We start from the raw sequence: 14179 nt of genomic DNA on the forward strand, positions 1-14179 counted from the left end.
AGACGGGACAGTGTCATGGTGGGCAGAGTCGCAGCCCTTGCCCGTCCAAGCTGGCAGAACGGCTCATGCTGGGCACCATGCCAGCCTTAGGCATGGCAAGGCACCAGCTCAGCGGTGTGCCAGGATGGGGAGCGGGCACACAGCTGGCGGCGGAGCAGGCACTGCCATGGCTCAGGGCCCCCAGCCCGCTCCTCTGTCTCCCCAGCACTTCCCCCCCGAGCCACTGACTGAGGCCACTCAAGGATTAGGCTCAAAACACTCTTAAGTGACTTGTCTCGTTAGCCTTTAATTAGCTCAAATAGGGATGGTGACTGCAGCAGTGACCGGGACAGGGTCCAGCCCCGGCACTGCTCTGGGAAGGCAGGAGGCCAGGCTGGGACACGGCTGGCGCTGGCAGGTTCGGCATGGTCTGAGGGACGACCCGCACTCCTGCTATGGCAGCGGCCAGGGCGGCCGTCCCACCGTGCCCCACAGCCGGGACACGGCCACCTGTAGCTCAGCCCCGTCACTGAGGGGACATGCACCACGCAAAAACCAGGACCTGCCAGTAAATGGGCACTGGGTGGGAGGGCGGCAGGGTCCGCGCGCCGAGCAGCGTTGCAGGGCCCGTCCGGCTGCCGAGACCCTCATGGCGCCAGACCCCGCCAGCGATCGCCATGCCTGGGACAGCCCTGGGGGTCCCACTGGCTCTGGCACCAGCGGAGCTGCAGGCGGGACCCGGCGGCTGCACCCCGCACTGGCTCCGCAGCGGGACTGGGACGGTGGGGGGGGGCTCATCCGCCCCCGGGGAGCTATAAATACCAGAGCTGCGGGACGTCAGCGCAGCGTCAAGCGGCACCGTCAGATCTGGAGCGCGGGTGGCTGCGTGGGAGGCGCGGGCGGCATTCCACCCCCACGCCGCTGACGCCGACGCACCCAGCGCGGGGGGCAGGCGCACGTGGGGCTCCGCGGGAGCGCGCCCGGTGGCACGTGCACCAGCCGGTGCCTCATGGCACCCGAGCGGGGCCGGCGGCGGTTCCCACCTGTGACCGAGGGGAAGTAGATGCCGACGAGCAGGGTGAAGTAGGAGGTCATGTCGCTGAAGACGTAGGGCTGGTCCATGTCCACCGGCGTGTCGGGGGGGCTCACGGACGGCAGCCCCCGCTTCTCCACGATCACGCCCTTGGTCAGGTACGAGCTCCAGAGGTTCTCTGGGAGGAGGCAGGAGGCCGGGCAGTGCGGCCGGCATGAGGAGGTGCCGGGGAGCCGCCCGCACCCGGCACAGCACTCTCCAGCCCCGCAGCCCAAAGCGACGGAGCACCGGGGTGTCCAGCGCTGCCTCTGCCCGCCCCGGCCTCGCTAAGCAGCCGGCATGGCCGGCAGCCAGGGCTGCTGGCATCTGGCAGGCGAGGGATGGGACATCCCTGGCCTGTCATGGATGTGCAGAAACACCGGACTGGGGACAGGCCCGGCAGCACGGGTGGGCGACCAGAGCAGGTCCGTCCTGCCGCTGGCATCGTCCCTGCAAGATACTGGAGCAGCTGACATGGGATTGCAGTAGCAAATAATTAAGAGGGTAATATAATTAATGCTGATCAACACAGGTTTAAGGAAAGTGGATCGTGTCAAAGTAACTTGATAATGTTTTTGATGGGATTACGAGTGCAGGGCTGATGTAACAGGCTTACTGTCCCTCCGCGTGCTGCCTTGGCCGCAGATCGCAGTGAGAAACTGGAGCAGCATAGAGCAGCCAGCGCCTGGGCATGGCGGGGAGAGGCCGACAGCCCTCGGTGCGGCATTGCGAAGGGGCTGCTGAGCAGGTCCAAAGAGGCCCCACAGGGACCAGCCAGCCCTCAGCACCCAGCACTGAGCACCCCTCCCCGGCTGCGCGACCTCCCCTGACCGCTCTCGGGTGACAGACGGGGCTGGCCCCCACCGACACAGCCCTGCCCAACTCATCTTCCCAGAAAGGCACGTTTCTCCCCGCAGGGAGACCCAGCGCCTACAGCACAGCCAGCCCCAGCCACATCTGCCGGGGCCACGTGGTGACACCCCATCTCAAGACACTGCCAGCCTGGTCACCCTCGCCACCGGCTGCCCCAGAGCCAGGTGCTGGCTCTGCCCCGCACACCCCAGGTGCAGGAGCATTTGCTGTCTGCTGCCCTGACAAAGACTGGCCGGGCCAGCTGGGGGGTCTGTGTCCCATCGCTGGCAGGACCATTGTCAGCAGAAGCGGGCTGTACCCAGCAGCCAGGGACTCCTTATCTGCCCCACGAGACCTCAGCATGGGATGCCATCGGGAGCCTCCCAAACACCCAGTGAACACGCTCCACCACATCGCCACGATGCGGCCTGGCAGCCGTAGTGCCAGGCGCCACACACTTAGTGAAGCCTGAGCCCCCACACCTGGGTCTACACAGCCACGGCGGCAGGGATGGGCTGGAGCGGTGCCGCAGCCGCTGCGGCGCAGTCTCAGCCTCGGCACCCGATGGAGATGCAACCAGGGCTGCTCCCCCGGCAAGCACTAGCCATGCCCGGCCACCCCAGCCTCTACCCTGCTCTGTGGGACCTGCTGGAGATGGAGCTGCAGCAAGCTCACTGCATGCACCCAGCGTGCTGCGAGGCCAGCACAGCCACCGTCCCGACACCCAGCCTGGCACCACAGGAGCGCCCGGCCCGGCTGCTGCACTGGGGAAGGGCTGATCCTGCTCATGGCTCCGGGGGCAGGGAACCCGACAGAGTGCTGCACTCCTGAGCCCCGACACCCATCCTGGCGCGGCAGTGCCCAGAGCAGATCCTGCCGGCATGGCCCTGCGGAGCAGGGGTCTGCAAATGCCCTCTGAGCGTAGCACAGAGCATCGGCCTCTGCCACCCACTGCGGAGTGTGAGGACCTGGCAAATGTACCAGCAGCTCCGAAAAAAACAGGTCAAAAGTGGCTCCTCCCAGCAAATTCACGAGTTTTTCTGCGGCCCTGGCCACTCTCCCGGTGCGGCTGCGGCCACAGCAGCGAAGTGCCCCCAAGGGGCGATCACTCCTCATGAAACCTCAGATCAATACCAGCCTTTCCAAAGGCCAAGAGGAAGCAGAGGGAGGATTTATTCCTCCCCAGCCTTTGGCCATCCTTCAGAGCCATCCTGCTGTGGTCTGGCTGGCACAGACCGCACGCGGGCAGCTGCAGCACCCAGCTCAGTCGCACGGTGCAGGAGTCCATGCTGCTGCCCAGCATGGCGTGAGCGCAGCTCGCTGCGCCCAAGGGCCAGAGCAGCCCATGGCAGGGATCGCCCACGTGCCCCCTCACCTGGACCCGGCACAGCCCCACACCACCAGCCTGCCATGGCCGAGGGGCCAGCCGCCCACACGCACGATGGCCCCCTGTGGCACTGGCTGGCAGAGCTGCCCAGCAGGCACAGCCGTTGCCCCACCACAGCTCCCCTGGGGCTCATCCTGTGCCTCCATCCCCACGCCTGCATCCCCGTTCCTCCATCCCCGTTCCTCCATCCCCATGCATCTGTTCCCGTGCTGTGCTCACCTTGGATGAGGCCGCTGGCGGCGCCGGGGATGCCCTCGATCTCGGTCACGTTGTTCATGGTGAAGTACTCATCACAGGTGGCGTTGAGGAAGCGGGAGGTGCAGAAAAGCTCCCAGAGCTTGGAACCCACCGTCTCGTTCCCCTCCACCACCATCTTGGTGCAGAGGTCGAAGCCATGGCGCGAGAGGGTCCTGTTGCCCAGGAGGCAGATCCTGGGGGGGGGGGTGGGCAGACACTCAGCCATGCGCCTGTGCACCCCAGCCCCGCTACAGTCCCGTGGGACGCTGTACTCACGGGAAGCTTGGCGGGTCGAAGGCCGACTTGATGACACCAGCATAGATGGCGAGGATGGAGAGGATGACACAGCCCAGGAAGACCAGGGCAAACTTGTTGACGTACTTGACCCCCACGAACACCACAGTGGCCATGCAGGTCAGCACGCAGGTGCCGTACACGCGCATGTTGTTAAGCATCGCGGCCGCCTCCCCACTGGCATCCTCTGCCTTGAAGATGGCCATGGCTGGGAAGATGTAGGCCTGGGAGAGAGTCATGGCATCACTGTCTGGCTAACGGCCCTGTGGAGGGGACCCCAGGGAAGGGTCCCTCAGCCCCACTGCAAAGCCTCAGCTCCCTGATGGGTCACGAGGAGTGGGCAGCACGGGCAGGCAAGGGCAGAGCTGCCACGCCAGGATCTGAGCCCTCAACACTGTGCAGGGGGAAGGACCAGGCACATACCAGCAGGATTTCGATGGTCCCCAGGATGTACATGGCGCCGGCAAAGGTGGTGCCCAGGTAGAAGCAGAGCCCCACAGCCCCACCAAACTCAGGTCCCAGGGAGCGCGAGATCATGTAGTAGGAGCCACCCGCTGCCGGAAAGAGCAAAAGTGGGTCCCGGCCAGACCCCAGCAGGACCCCCAGCCCTGCCAGGCATCCCTGAGGGCAGGATGGAGCTGGGGCAGCCCTGGATGCCGCTGCAGCACAGAGCAGGACGCAGTCTCCAGGGCCCCGGAGCAACGGGAGCGACTGCACTGGCAAAGCCATTCCCCGGGAGTCCAGCAGTCAGGTGTGATGGCTGCAGGGACACACATCCCCTGGGACGCCAGACAGGTGCTGGAGCCCCAGGGACATGGGCCCTGCTCTGTCCTCCCAGAGGAGCCCTTAGAGCCAGGCTGCCAGGATCAATGGTCCCGCTGTGGCAGCAGGATGATAAATACCTTTAATTATGCTCTGCACTGGGGCTGTCACTGCTGTGCCCAGCCCGGTGGACTAGCTGGGCTGGCACAGCTCGCCCGATCCCAGCTCCCTGGGGCTCTGCAGGGTTGGACATGCTCTGGGGGAGGCAGCCCAGGGGCACCCGCACGGCCAGACCCCGCCAGTGCCTCCCCAGGGGTAGAGACCGCACACAGCAGCGTCCTCGCGTCTGGCGCAGCTCGGGGAGGCCGGTGGGAGAGGCCACCCCACCGCCCAGCCCATGGCGCCCGGCTCCCCATCCTCCTGCCAGCATGTCTCCCTGGCTCCCGCGCGGCCTCGCCAGTCTGGCGGAGGGAGGAGCCGCGGCTGGCGGCTCTTGCTGCCATCTGCACCTTGCGGCTCTGGGGACGGGTGGCAGCTCCAGCTCCGCGCTCCCTCTGGGCCACGGGGAACCTACGCGGGCTGGTGGCAGAAGGCTGGGGAGCGGCTGGCGGTGACGTCCACCCTCCCGAGCGTGGCGCAGGGCGGCTGCAGAGCTTGGCTGGCATGGCTCATGGAGCGGGATGGCCTTGGGGGATGATGTCTGTTTTCCCAGCCCTTTGCCACGCTTGGTCTGGCCCTTCTGGGGCACAGGGCTTCCCGCAGGAGCCCGACCCGGCAGGGAGCCAGCTCCCTTCGCCCCCGACACACACACACACACGCACGGGCTCTACCTGGCACCACACCGTTGGTGGCAATCGCACTCATGGAAATGGCAGTCAGCATTGTCTGTGGGAAGAAACACAGTGTCAGCACCTGGCAGACCTCCCTCCTCGCTGGGGCAGGGGGACAGGGGAGTGGGAAGGGAGAGCTGGGGCCATGCTGGGACATGGGGCTCCCTGGGGCCACGCTGAGATGTGCCACAGGGCCGGGATGCCCACAGGAGAGCCGGATGGATGGATGGACTGGCAGGCAGGTCCCCTTGGAGGGACTAGCAGCACCGCGAGGGGTGGGGGGTCCCCGGACTGCCCAGGACACTGCCCGTGTTCATCCCCACCAGCCTCTGCCCTGGGGTCACTGTCCTGGCAGGATGGCTTGCTGCAGCACTGCGTGCAGGGCGAGGGCAGGGACCCCCCTGCCACCACAGCCCCCCCCGCATGGCAGCTATGATCTGGGTCGCCATTTGAGCACTGTTCTGCTGCTGATTCCTTTGGGAAGCCAAAGGCTTCTCCTTGCTGTGAGTGGGGCAGGGGCAGGGGCAGGGGCAGGGGCAGGGTGGGCTGGCAGCTAGTGCACCTCTCTGCAGCCTGGCCAGCTCAGCTGGTGACCCCCAGACGACAGGTGAGGCCAGCGGGGGTCTGTCACTCACACAGGAGCAGCAGAGGAAGACCATGCAGAAGGACTCCATGATGCCGGCGATCCCCACCACCCAGGTGAGGCGGAGGAAGAGAATGACTCCAAAGATGTTCTGGAGGCAGGGCAGGTAGACGCCCATGAAGGTGCCCATCCGTGGGGCCTGCCAAGGGAGCGGGCAGCCATCAGGGCTCACGGGCCTGGCTGGCAGAGGAGCGAGGGGTCCCGCTCCTCCTGCAACACAGCCAGGGACCCCTGGTGAAACCACCCAGCAGCAGGGGCCGAGGGACCCGGCTGTCCCCAGGGCAGCCCGTGGCCCAGCACTGCACAGGCAGGGGCTGCGTCCCTCCCGAGTCCCTCACCTGCACTGGCTTCTTCTTGCCCCCGTCATTGTTCTCAGCCTCCTCGTGCTCCCGGCTGCCCTGCGGCAGGTTGGTGTAGTTGGCCAGCCCGCTCAGCAGGGACGAGACCATGGGGCTGGTGTCCATCTCCTCCTGTAGAGAGCAGAGCCCCGAGGCGTGAGGACAGTCCTTCGGGACCCTGGCCAGCCCTGGGACCTGGGGACTTCGCCAGATGCTACCCCACTGCCTGCCCCACTGGGCACGGCTGTGGAAGCTGGGGGACCCTGGCCTGGGGCTCCAGTGTGTCCTGGTGCCCAGGGCACAGGTCGGGGTGCTGTGGGACAGCTGCCCAGCTCAGCTCCCTCCCCAGGGACCCTCCCCGCCCCACCGCCCACGCACCCTACCTCGAAGAGGGCCATGTTCTTGCCATCGTACTCTTTGCCCTTCTCCAGGTCCGTGCTGTTGATGAAGGGGCTGCTCTCCTTGGGATTGCCATCGCCTGCAGAGATGCCGCTGGGTCAGCCAGGCAGCCCCTGCCCCAGCCCACACCGGGAGAGCATCCACCCCGCGGGGCTAATGCTGCAAGGGGTCACGGCTGCACCCCAGCTCTCGCAGGAGGGCTGCCGGGGCCACGGGCACCATACTGGTGCCCGATCCCAGTGCAGGCAATGGCAGCCCTGCGTCCCAGACGCCAGCATCACCTCCCGTGGTGGCAGAAGCCACCCATCCCCAGGAGCCATGTGCTGCCCTGCCCAGCTGGGCCGGCGCGCGGACCCACCGGAGCGCATCCACACAGTGAGGTGAGCGGTGTGGATCCAGGGGGAACCCTCCCGGCGGGACAGCTGGCAGCAATAACTCACGGCGCGGGGTGCCCGCGGGTGAGCGCGCCGGGGCTGCCCGCAGCGCTGCGTCTGCAGGTGCAGGATGCGGCCAGCTGCTCAGCGTGCCACCGCGGAGGGGGACGGTCCCGGCACGATGCCTGGGAGAAGGGCGAGCGGCCAGATGTCTGGTCCTGCTCCCTGACGTGCACCACAGCAGCCGGGGCAGCAGCCTCGCCGGCTGCGCCGCAAGGCGGGAAGGCAGCCGGCGATGCCGCTGCCGAGGGCAGGCGCTGCTGCTCTGCGCGGGGCAGAGGAGGCGCCTGCAGCGGCGCAGAGCCCGCAGAGCTGCTGGGACAGGGCCGTGGCTGCTCGCTGCATTAACGACCTCGTGCAGAAGAAACCCGGAGTCGGCTTAACAGCAAGGAAAACAGCCGAGCTGCAGAGCAGCAGAAATAAATCAGGCTGGAAATGGAGCGGCAGCGAGGATGGTGCCGCTGGAGTGGCGCAGCTCTGAGCAGAGGCCCAGAGGGGAGGGGGCAGGGGCCGCGTGGGCGTGGGGAGCCAAAGGACATGGTGCTGGGCAGAGTGGCTTGGCAGTCGACGGCCCCCACAGCACAGGGAAACCGGGGCAGCCGGGCCTGGTCCCTGGCCCTGGGCAGGAGCAGAGGGGCTCCCCGCCACACACCCATCCCTGCCACCATCACCCCACAGCCAGGGCACTCATGCTGCTGGCAGCAGCAGCACTGCCGGGCAGGCTGCCCGCACAGGCAGGGTTACAGACCTGCTCCGCACCCTGGGCCCAGGGCGAGAGCCGTCCTCTCCGCCAGCCTTGAGCATGGAGCCCGGGAGCACCCAGGGGCACAAGGGCTTCCCATGGGCCAGGGCGGTGCAGCCACCCACGCACCACGGCAGCCCCGGGACAGACCCCGCAACTGTTTGGAGCAGCCCGGTCCTTTGAAGACCGCCTGCCTGCTGCCAGTTGACTCATATTCGGGATCCTGGGAGCCGTTTTGCCTGTGTGCGGTGGTGATTCACCATCTGCAATTTCCCCGGCAGACGCGGCGCTCCTGCCTGACCGGGAGGTGAAGCCCCAAGCGCCGCAGGTGACGCCGACCCGCGGGTTGGCCCTCTGCCTCCCGCCGGTCCCCGGGCTCCTCCTGCGTGGAGCGGTGGGGCGGCAGTGTCCCCGACGGCGCAGCCAAACTGTGGGGCAGAGCCCGCAGGCTCTTTCTGTGCAGGAATGGCCATGGCGGCAGCAGCGGGACACCCTGGCCCACAGGTCCGGCCGGCCTCGCTCCGGAGCCCCCCTCGGATGCACGCCCAGCGCCATGCGCTGAACCGCCGACTCATGCCGTGCCCCGTGTCCCCCACCGAAGGGTGCGCGGGGGGTTCTCAGCATGGACCCAACGTGATCCTTGCTCTGGGTTTGGCCTAACACGCCGCACCCAGCGCTCGTTAGGTAACAGCGGTGGCGTGGGCTGGCACCCCCCCCGCTCGCCACAGCTCCCACCCACCTGCACCGGCTCCGGGGACGTTCCGCCGCGTCAAGGGGGCTGCCCTCTGGGCCGACGGTGCACGGGCGTGAGGGCGCGGGACCGGGGGTGTCCGGAGCCCACCTCCGCACCTCGGGACCAAGCGGCGCCTCGGGGGCACGGCACGGGGGGCAGCCTGGCAGGGCGATGTGCTCGCAGGCCTGGCGAGGCCCTGGAACCCCACCGGGAGAGAGGAGCCCGCGGGGGCCTCGCCTCGCCTCGCCGCCTGGTAACCCGACCGACGACATCACCGTGCTGGTTTCCACGGCAACGGCGAGCCACGGCCGCCTCGGCTCCCGCTCTTATGTAACGGCGCAGGCGGCCGGACGCCGGCCCCGCACAGCACCCGCGCCCCGGCCCACCAGCACCCACCGGACGGCGCGGCCGAGCCCCCCCCAGGCCTGGCACTGCCCGGCTCCTCCCGACAGATGCCAGCAGCACCCCGGGGTGCCCACGCTCCAAGCCACCGGCACCACAACGGCACCCAAACCTCGCAGCCCCTCCAACCCCCCCGGTCCGGGGCACTGCCCTTCTCCGGCCACCGCAGGGCCCATGGCCCCGGGCCGGCATCGCCCAGGCTGCCAGGGCCGGCCCGGGGGCACAGGAGCCCCTCGCTGGGTGATGCTGCCGGGAAAGGCCCCGGGAATGGTGGGAGGTGGGGGAACACGGGGACGTGCACATGGCACGGCTCCGGCATCCCCGGGGCACGGCTCGGGGTGGGGGGGGACCCTCGGCCACCCGCCTCGCCCCTGGCCCCCCCCAGGCTGGAAGGAGTTAAGCGCCAGGGCCGCGGGGTCCCAGGTGACAACGCGCTCCCCGCTCCTGCCGGAGACCATTTTGCCGCAGAGGGGCCGGTGCAGCCTCTCCCCGGCGGCTGCCACGGGATTTGTGCGGGCAGGGGCGGGCAGGGGCACTGCAGCCCCCCCCCCGGGCAGGGCCCACCCCGTCCCCCACCCGCCACGGCCAGTCCCCGCCCGGCGGCACGGAGGGGGTGACACCTCCCGGCCGCGGGGACACGGGGGGGCCACTGCCAGGTGTCCCACCAGCCCCACCAGCACTCGCCGGGCCTTGCCCGTGTCCCGCTTTCCCGGGGCCGGCACCGGGGGGGGAGCGCAGGACGGGGCTGGGCAGCGCCAAGGCCAGGCAGCCCGGTGCGGGGAGAGGCAGCGGGAGCGGAGCAGAGCCGAGCCGTGCCAGGCTTCGATCCCGGCGCTCAGCCTCCCCCTTCCCCAGGGATCACTCGACATGAATCGGCCTTTTAATTTGCTGCGGCGGCTGGAAGGGCTCGCGGCGGGATTGCTGGCAGGAACCCGCAGCCCCGCGGCGGGCACCGCGCAGTCCCGCTCGCGGCAGGCCTTACCGCCGGCCCTGCCAGCCCGGGGCATCCCAAAGCCGACCCCGCTGCCCGCCCTGGCAGCCCAGGCCCCCAGAGCTGAGGGACCGTCCGTGTGCCCCCGGGAGCTCGCCTGCCCCACAGGGCTGCAGCACCAGCCACGATCTGATTCCCTAATGGCTTTTTACTCAGCCCTAAATTGGGTTGGGAAGCGTCACGTCCCTTATCCCAAATCCTCCCTAATCGCTTACATGGCGCAAGGCACCGAGGGCTGGGGGGGAGCCCAGGCATCCAAACCCTACAGGCTAATTAACCAGAGCTGCTGCCAGGGCTGCTGCCTGCTCCTGCCTGGCCACGGCCAGCCTGTCCCCTCCACGGCATACCGCGAGGGCCAGCTCCCTCTTGGCCGCCACATACGGTGAGCCCTGGCCAGGGACATCGGGCGCTGGGGCTGCGGCACCAGCCAGGAGGAGCAGCAGGCGAGGGGGGATGCGGTGGGGGCAGCCCTGACCCCACGCTCCCCCTGCACCTCCATTTGTGCTCCTGCAGTGCCCCAGGGCCTGCCGGATGCTGGCACAGGGGTGCCAACAGCTTAGGGACCCCCTGTGCGGGCCTGGCCGCCGGCCCCTCCTGCGCCACCTCCCCCGTGGGGGCTCCCACTCGCACCCCGCACCGGTCCCACCAGCCTCAGGGGCAGCAGCAGTGCGGCGACTGCTTGCGGCACCCAGGGACGCCCTGGGGCTCCCCGCAAGGTGCGCAGGGCACCTTGACTTTTGCCAGAGTGTTCGACAGCACTGGCTGGCGAGCAGCCTCCTCCAGCTCCTCAGGGCTCTGCCTGCAGCCGGCGGCAAGGGGCACCCCAGGGTGACCCCGGCGAGCACACGGGTGAGCACGTGGCCCTGTCTGATGTCCCCAGCTGCTGCCATTTCACAGGAGCTGCTGGCCGGTGAGGCTACGGTGCTGTTCTGTCACCCCCAGCCATCAAGGGGATTCGGCCACACGTCCACTGGCCTGGCCCTGGGCTGCTGGCCTGGGGGTGCCTAAGGCAGAAGAGGATGGCTAAGGGGCCCTTATGGTGGCTCGCACCTCTGCTCCCACCCAGGCTTCCTTTTCCCCTGAGCAAGGGTATCTGCCAGCTGCCCCGGGCAGGGTAACCTCAGAGAGGCCACAGAGCCCCGTGCCCCTCGCCAAGGCAGAGGCTACCTTGTCTGGCTGCAGCTCTGGTGGCCGGAGCAGTGCTGGCTCGTGCTGGCAGTGCATGCAGCAGTGCCGTCTCCCAGCTGCATCGTGGTGGTGGGGTAGGGTGGAATGGGGTGGGGAGAGGTGGGATGCTCCCCCACCCCAGGGCTGCACGTCGCCCCTCCAGCCAGCAGGCACAGCAAGTGGCCTTTTGGGCTGGATTCTTTCACTGCCTGACCCAAATTGGACCAACTGCTACTTCAGACCTATCCTCTTCCTTCCTAAACCTGGGATTATCCTCCCTTTGATCAGCCGGCCCTGCAGGCGCAGGATTTCCAGCACAGGCGCTTTGGCTGGCTGCATTTAAACAGCTTCCCAGATTCTCACACAGCCGGAGCCCTGCCTTGGAAATGGCCGTGGACACAAGCTGCAGCAAAGCCTCCCGGCCCTGGGTCTCCCCTCCTTGGGCAGCCTGGTGCCTGCAGGCTGGGGTGCTGGCACAGCAGCCTGCAGCGGGGCTGCGTCTGACATTTCCACACCCCAAACAGAGCATGCATGCTGCCAGCCTGGACACTGCAGGCAGCAGCCCTGCCTGCTTTCCCCACTCCCCAACACCTCCCCAGAGGGTCTGCCACCGGCCCAGCCCTTGCCGGGCTGCCAGGGCTGGAGCCCTTCCAGCCCTTGTCATGAGGCTCTCACAGGCTGTCCAGCACAGGGACCTGCAGCGGGGATGCTGCTTGTCCTATCCAAGAGAAATGGCCTAAGTAAGTGGCACCCAGGGCTTCAGCAGCTCTGCTGGGCTCAGCAAGTCACTGGCCGGCCAGCACTGGAGCAGCCAGCATGCATGGGGGGGGCCCCGCTGGCATGCAACAGCTCTGCCACCCCCCTGGGGCATCCACGGTCACTGCAGACAGATCCCGCACAGGGAGCTTAATGCGACCCTCGGGGGGGGGGGGTGTAATCCCACCCCCCCCTGCAGCAGCTGCCCTCAGCATGGGTACAGGGGGCTGTACCATCGCCCTCCCCACAGATGCTTCCCTGCTCTCCCAAGCCCCCCAGGTCCCCCACTGCCTCCAGGCCCATACCCGCCAGCCCACAGGGCACCATCTCGCCAGGCCCAGCTCCAGGGGCAGTCTGCCTGGTCCATCTGTAGTAGCACCATGTTCAGCCCTCCTGCCAGACCCCAGCAAGGCAGAAACGCCTGCCACCACGCCGCCGGCACTGCTGCACTGATGGAAATGCAGCAAGTGGGATAGATCCTGGTGCTGCAGAGGGCAAGGGGAGGGCAAGAGCCCAGGGAAGGGCACGGCCAGGGGCCAGCACAGCTCCCCCCAGCCCAACAAGATGCCCCCAGAAGACTCCTGCCAGCCCTGACCTTGAGTGGAGCTGTGAATAAACAAGCAAATAAACAGGTTCAGGTCGGCGGAGCGGAGCGAACACCAAAAGCCTCGTCGTGGCTGTGCCCAGAGCCTCGCTGCAGGCAGCCAGGGACTTACGCAGCAACTGCCAGAGCTGGCTGTCCCCTCCTGGCTGGGGCTTTCAGCAGACCCCGGGCGGGGACCTGGTGGGGGGCTGGGGAGAGTCAGAGAGGCACCGCAGGTCCCCTCGGGCACATCACTGCCATTTCCCTGGCTCCAACCCATCCCTGTGCCCGACAGAAACACCTGCAGGAGAGGGTGCTGCACTGGCCCAGCTGCCTGGGCACCTGGGGCTGGACACGGCCCTGCAGGGGCCCGAGGACCCTCCGCAGCAGCTCGGCTGTCGGTGGGTGCCCCGGCAAGAGCTCAGGCCACAGCGCCAGCAGTCACAGGGCTGCTGCCAGGGCCTGGTGGCCCCACCGCCCGCGGGGATGCAGCCCCGGACCCTCGCCCACAGCTCGCAGCAGCCCTGCCCGCCTGCACTGCGCTGGGGCTGCAGCATGCCCAGCATGGCACGGGTTGGCAGGGAATGGCACAGCTCAGACCGACTGGCAGGGCACGGCACGGGCTAGACCGAGCGGGGCAGCTCGGCTCGGCTCGGCTTGGCACGGTATGGCACGGCTTGGCACGACATGGCACGACAAGGCTCGGCACGGCACAGCTCGGCTGGGCGCTGCAGAGCGCAGCGGCCCCGGGGCGAGCGGCTCCCTCCGGCCGCGGCGCAGGGCCCGGGCGGCCGCTTCAGCACCGCGGACAGCGGCAGCACCGCGGACAGCGGCGGCGGCCCCGGGGGACGGCGGGTGCGGGGGACGGCGGGAACGGGGGGGGGCGGCAGCGGGGACGAGGGAGGTGGTAGAGAGGGGTGGGGGGGGCGGCAGCCGGAGATGGGGGGCGGCAGTAGGGACGGCTGGGGGGGGGGGCGGCAGCGGGGATGTGGGAGGCGGTAGGGAGGGATGTGGAGGAGGTAGGCAGGGATGGGGGGGCGGCAGCCGGAGCGGGGAAGACGGTAGGGAGGGATCGGGAGGAGGTAGCGGGGGGGGGGGGGGGAAGGGGGGGCGGCAGCCGGGCACGGGGACCCCTGCGGGGGTCCCGGGCGGGCGGGAGCGGGCAGGCGCAGCGGCCGCCGGGGTCTGCTCGGGAGATGGTGGTGGCCGGCGCCCGGCGGGATCGCCCGGAGCGCAGCCCGCAGCCCCCGCCCGGAGGAGGCTCCCCGGCAAGCTCCGGGCACGGCTCGGCCCCGCCGCAGCCGCTGCTCCAGCCGCGCCGCCGTTTCCCGGGGCTGCCGCAGCGGCGGGAGCGGGGCCGGTGCTGAGCGGAGGCGCCGGCAGCGGGAGCGGGAGCAGCCCCGCATCGCCCGCACCGCCCGCCGCAGCCCCGCGGGGCCGCGGACCGAGAGCCGCCGTCGCGGCCGGTGCCGCTGCCGCCCGCCTGCCCCGCGGCGGGGTCCGGCGGCCGCGGACTCCCCCCCCCCCCCCCCCCGCCCAGCCTTCGCGGCCCCCGGCTCCGCGCCGCCTCCGCCACCC

General features: G+C 69.0%; 1 protein-coding gene across 3 annotated transcripts in view; it reads right to left on the reverse strand.

Moving 5' to 3' along the window:
- SLC12A5 (solute carrier family 12 member 5) overlaps positions 1 to 14179 on the reverse strand; it is a 33952-nt gene that overhangs the window by 12589 nt on the left and 7184 nt on the right. For all 3 annotated transcript variants that reach the window (XM_052782631.1, XM_052782621.1, XM_052782640.1), the window contains exons 2-9: positions 6778 to 6872; positions 6395 to 6526; positions 6049 to 6195; positions 5414 to 5468; positions 4245 to 4375; positions 3804 to 4045; positions 3510 to 3721; positions 1023 to 1190 (exon numbers count right to left, since the gene is read on the reverse strand). In XM_052782631.1, coding sequence (XP_052638591.1) covers positions 1023 to 1190; positions 3510 to 3721; positions 3804 to 4045; positions 4245 to 4375; positions 5414 to 5468; positions 6049 to 6195; positions 6395 to 6526; positions 6778 to 6872 — 1182 coding nt within the window. The remainder of the gene's footprint in view (positions 1 to 1022; positions 1191 to 3509; positions 3722 to 3803; positions 4046 to 4244; positions 4376 to 5413; positions 5469 to 6048; positions 6196 to 6394; positions 6527 to 6777; positions 6873 to 14179) is intronic.

Source organism: Harpia harpyja, chromosome 1 (assembly GCF_026419915.1).
Source record: "Harpia harpyja isolate bHarHar1 chromosome 1, bHarHar1 primary haplotype, whole genome shotgun sequence".
Taxonomy (NCBI): Eukaryota; Metazoa; Chordata; class Aves; order Accipitriformes; family Accipitridae; genus Harpia; species Harpia harpyja.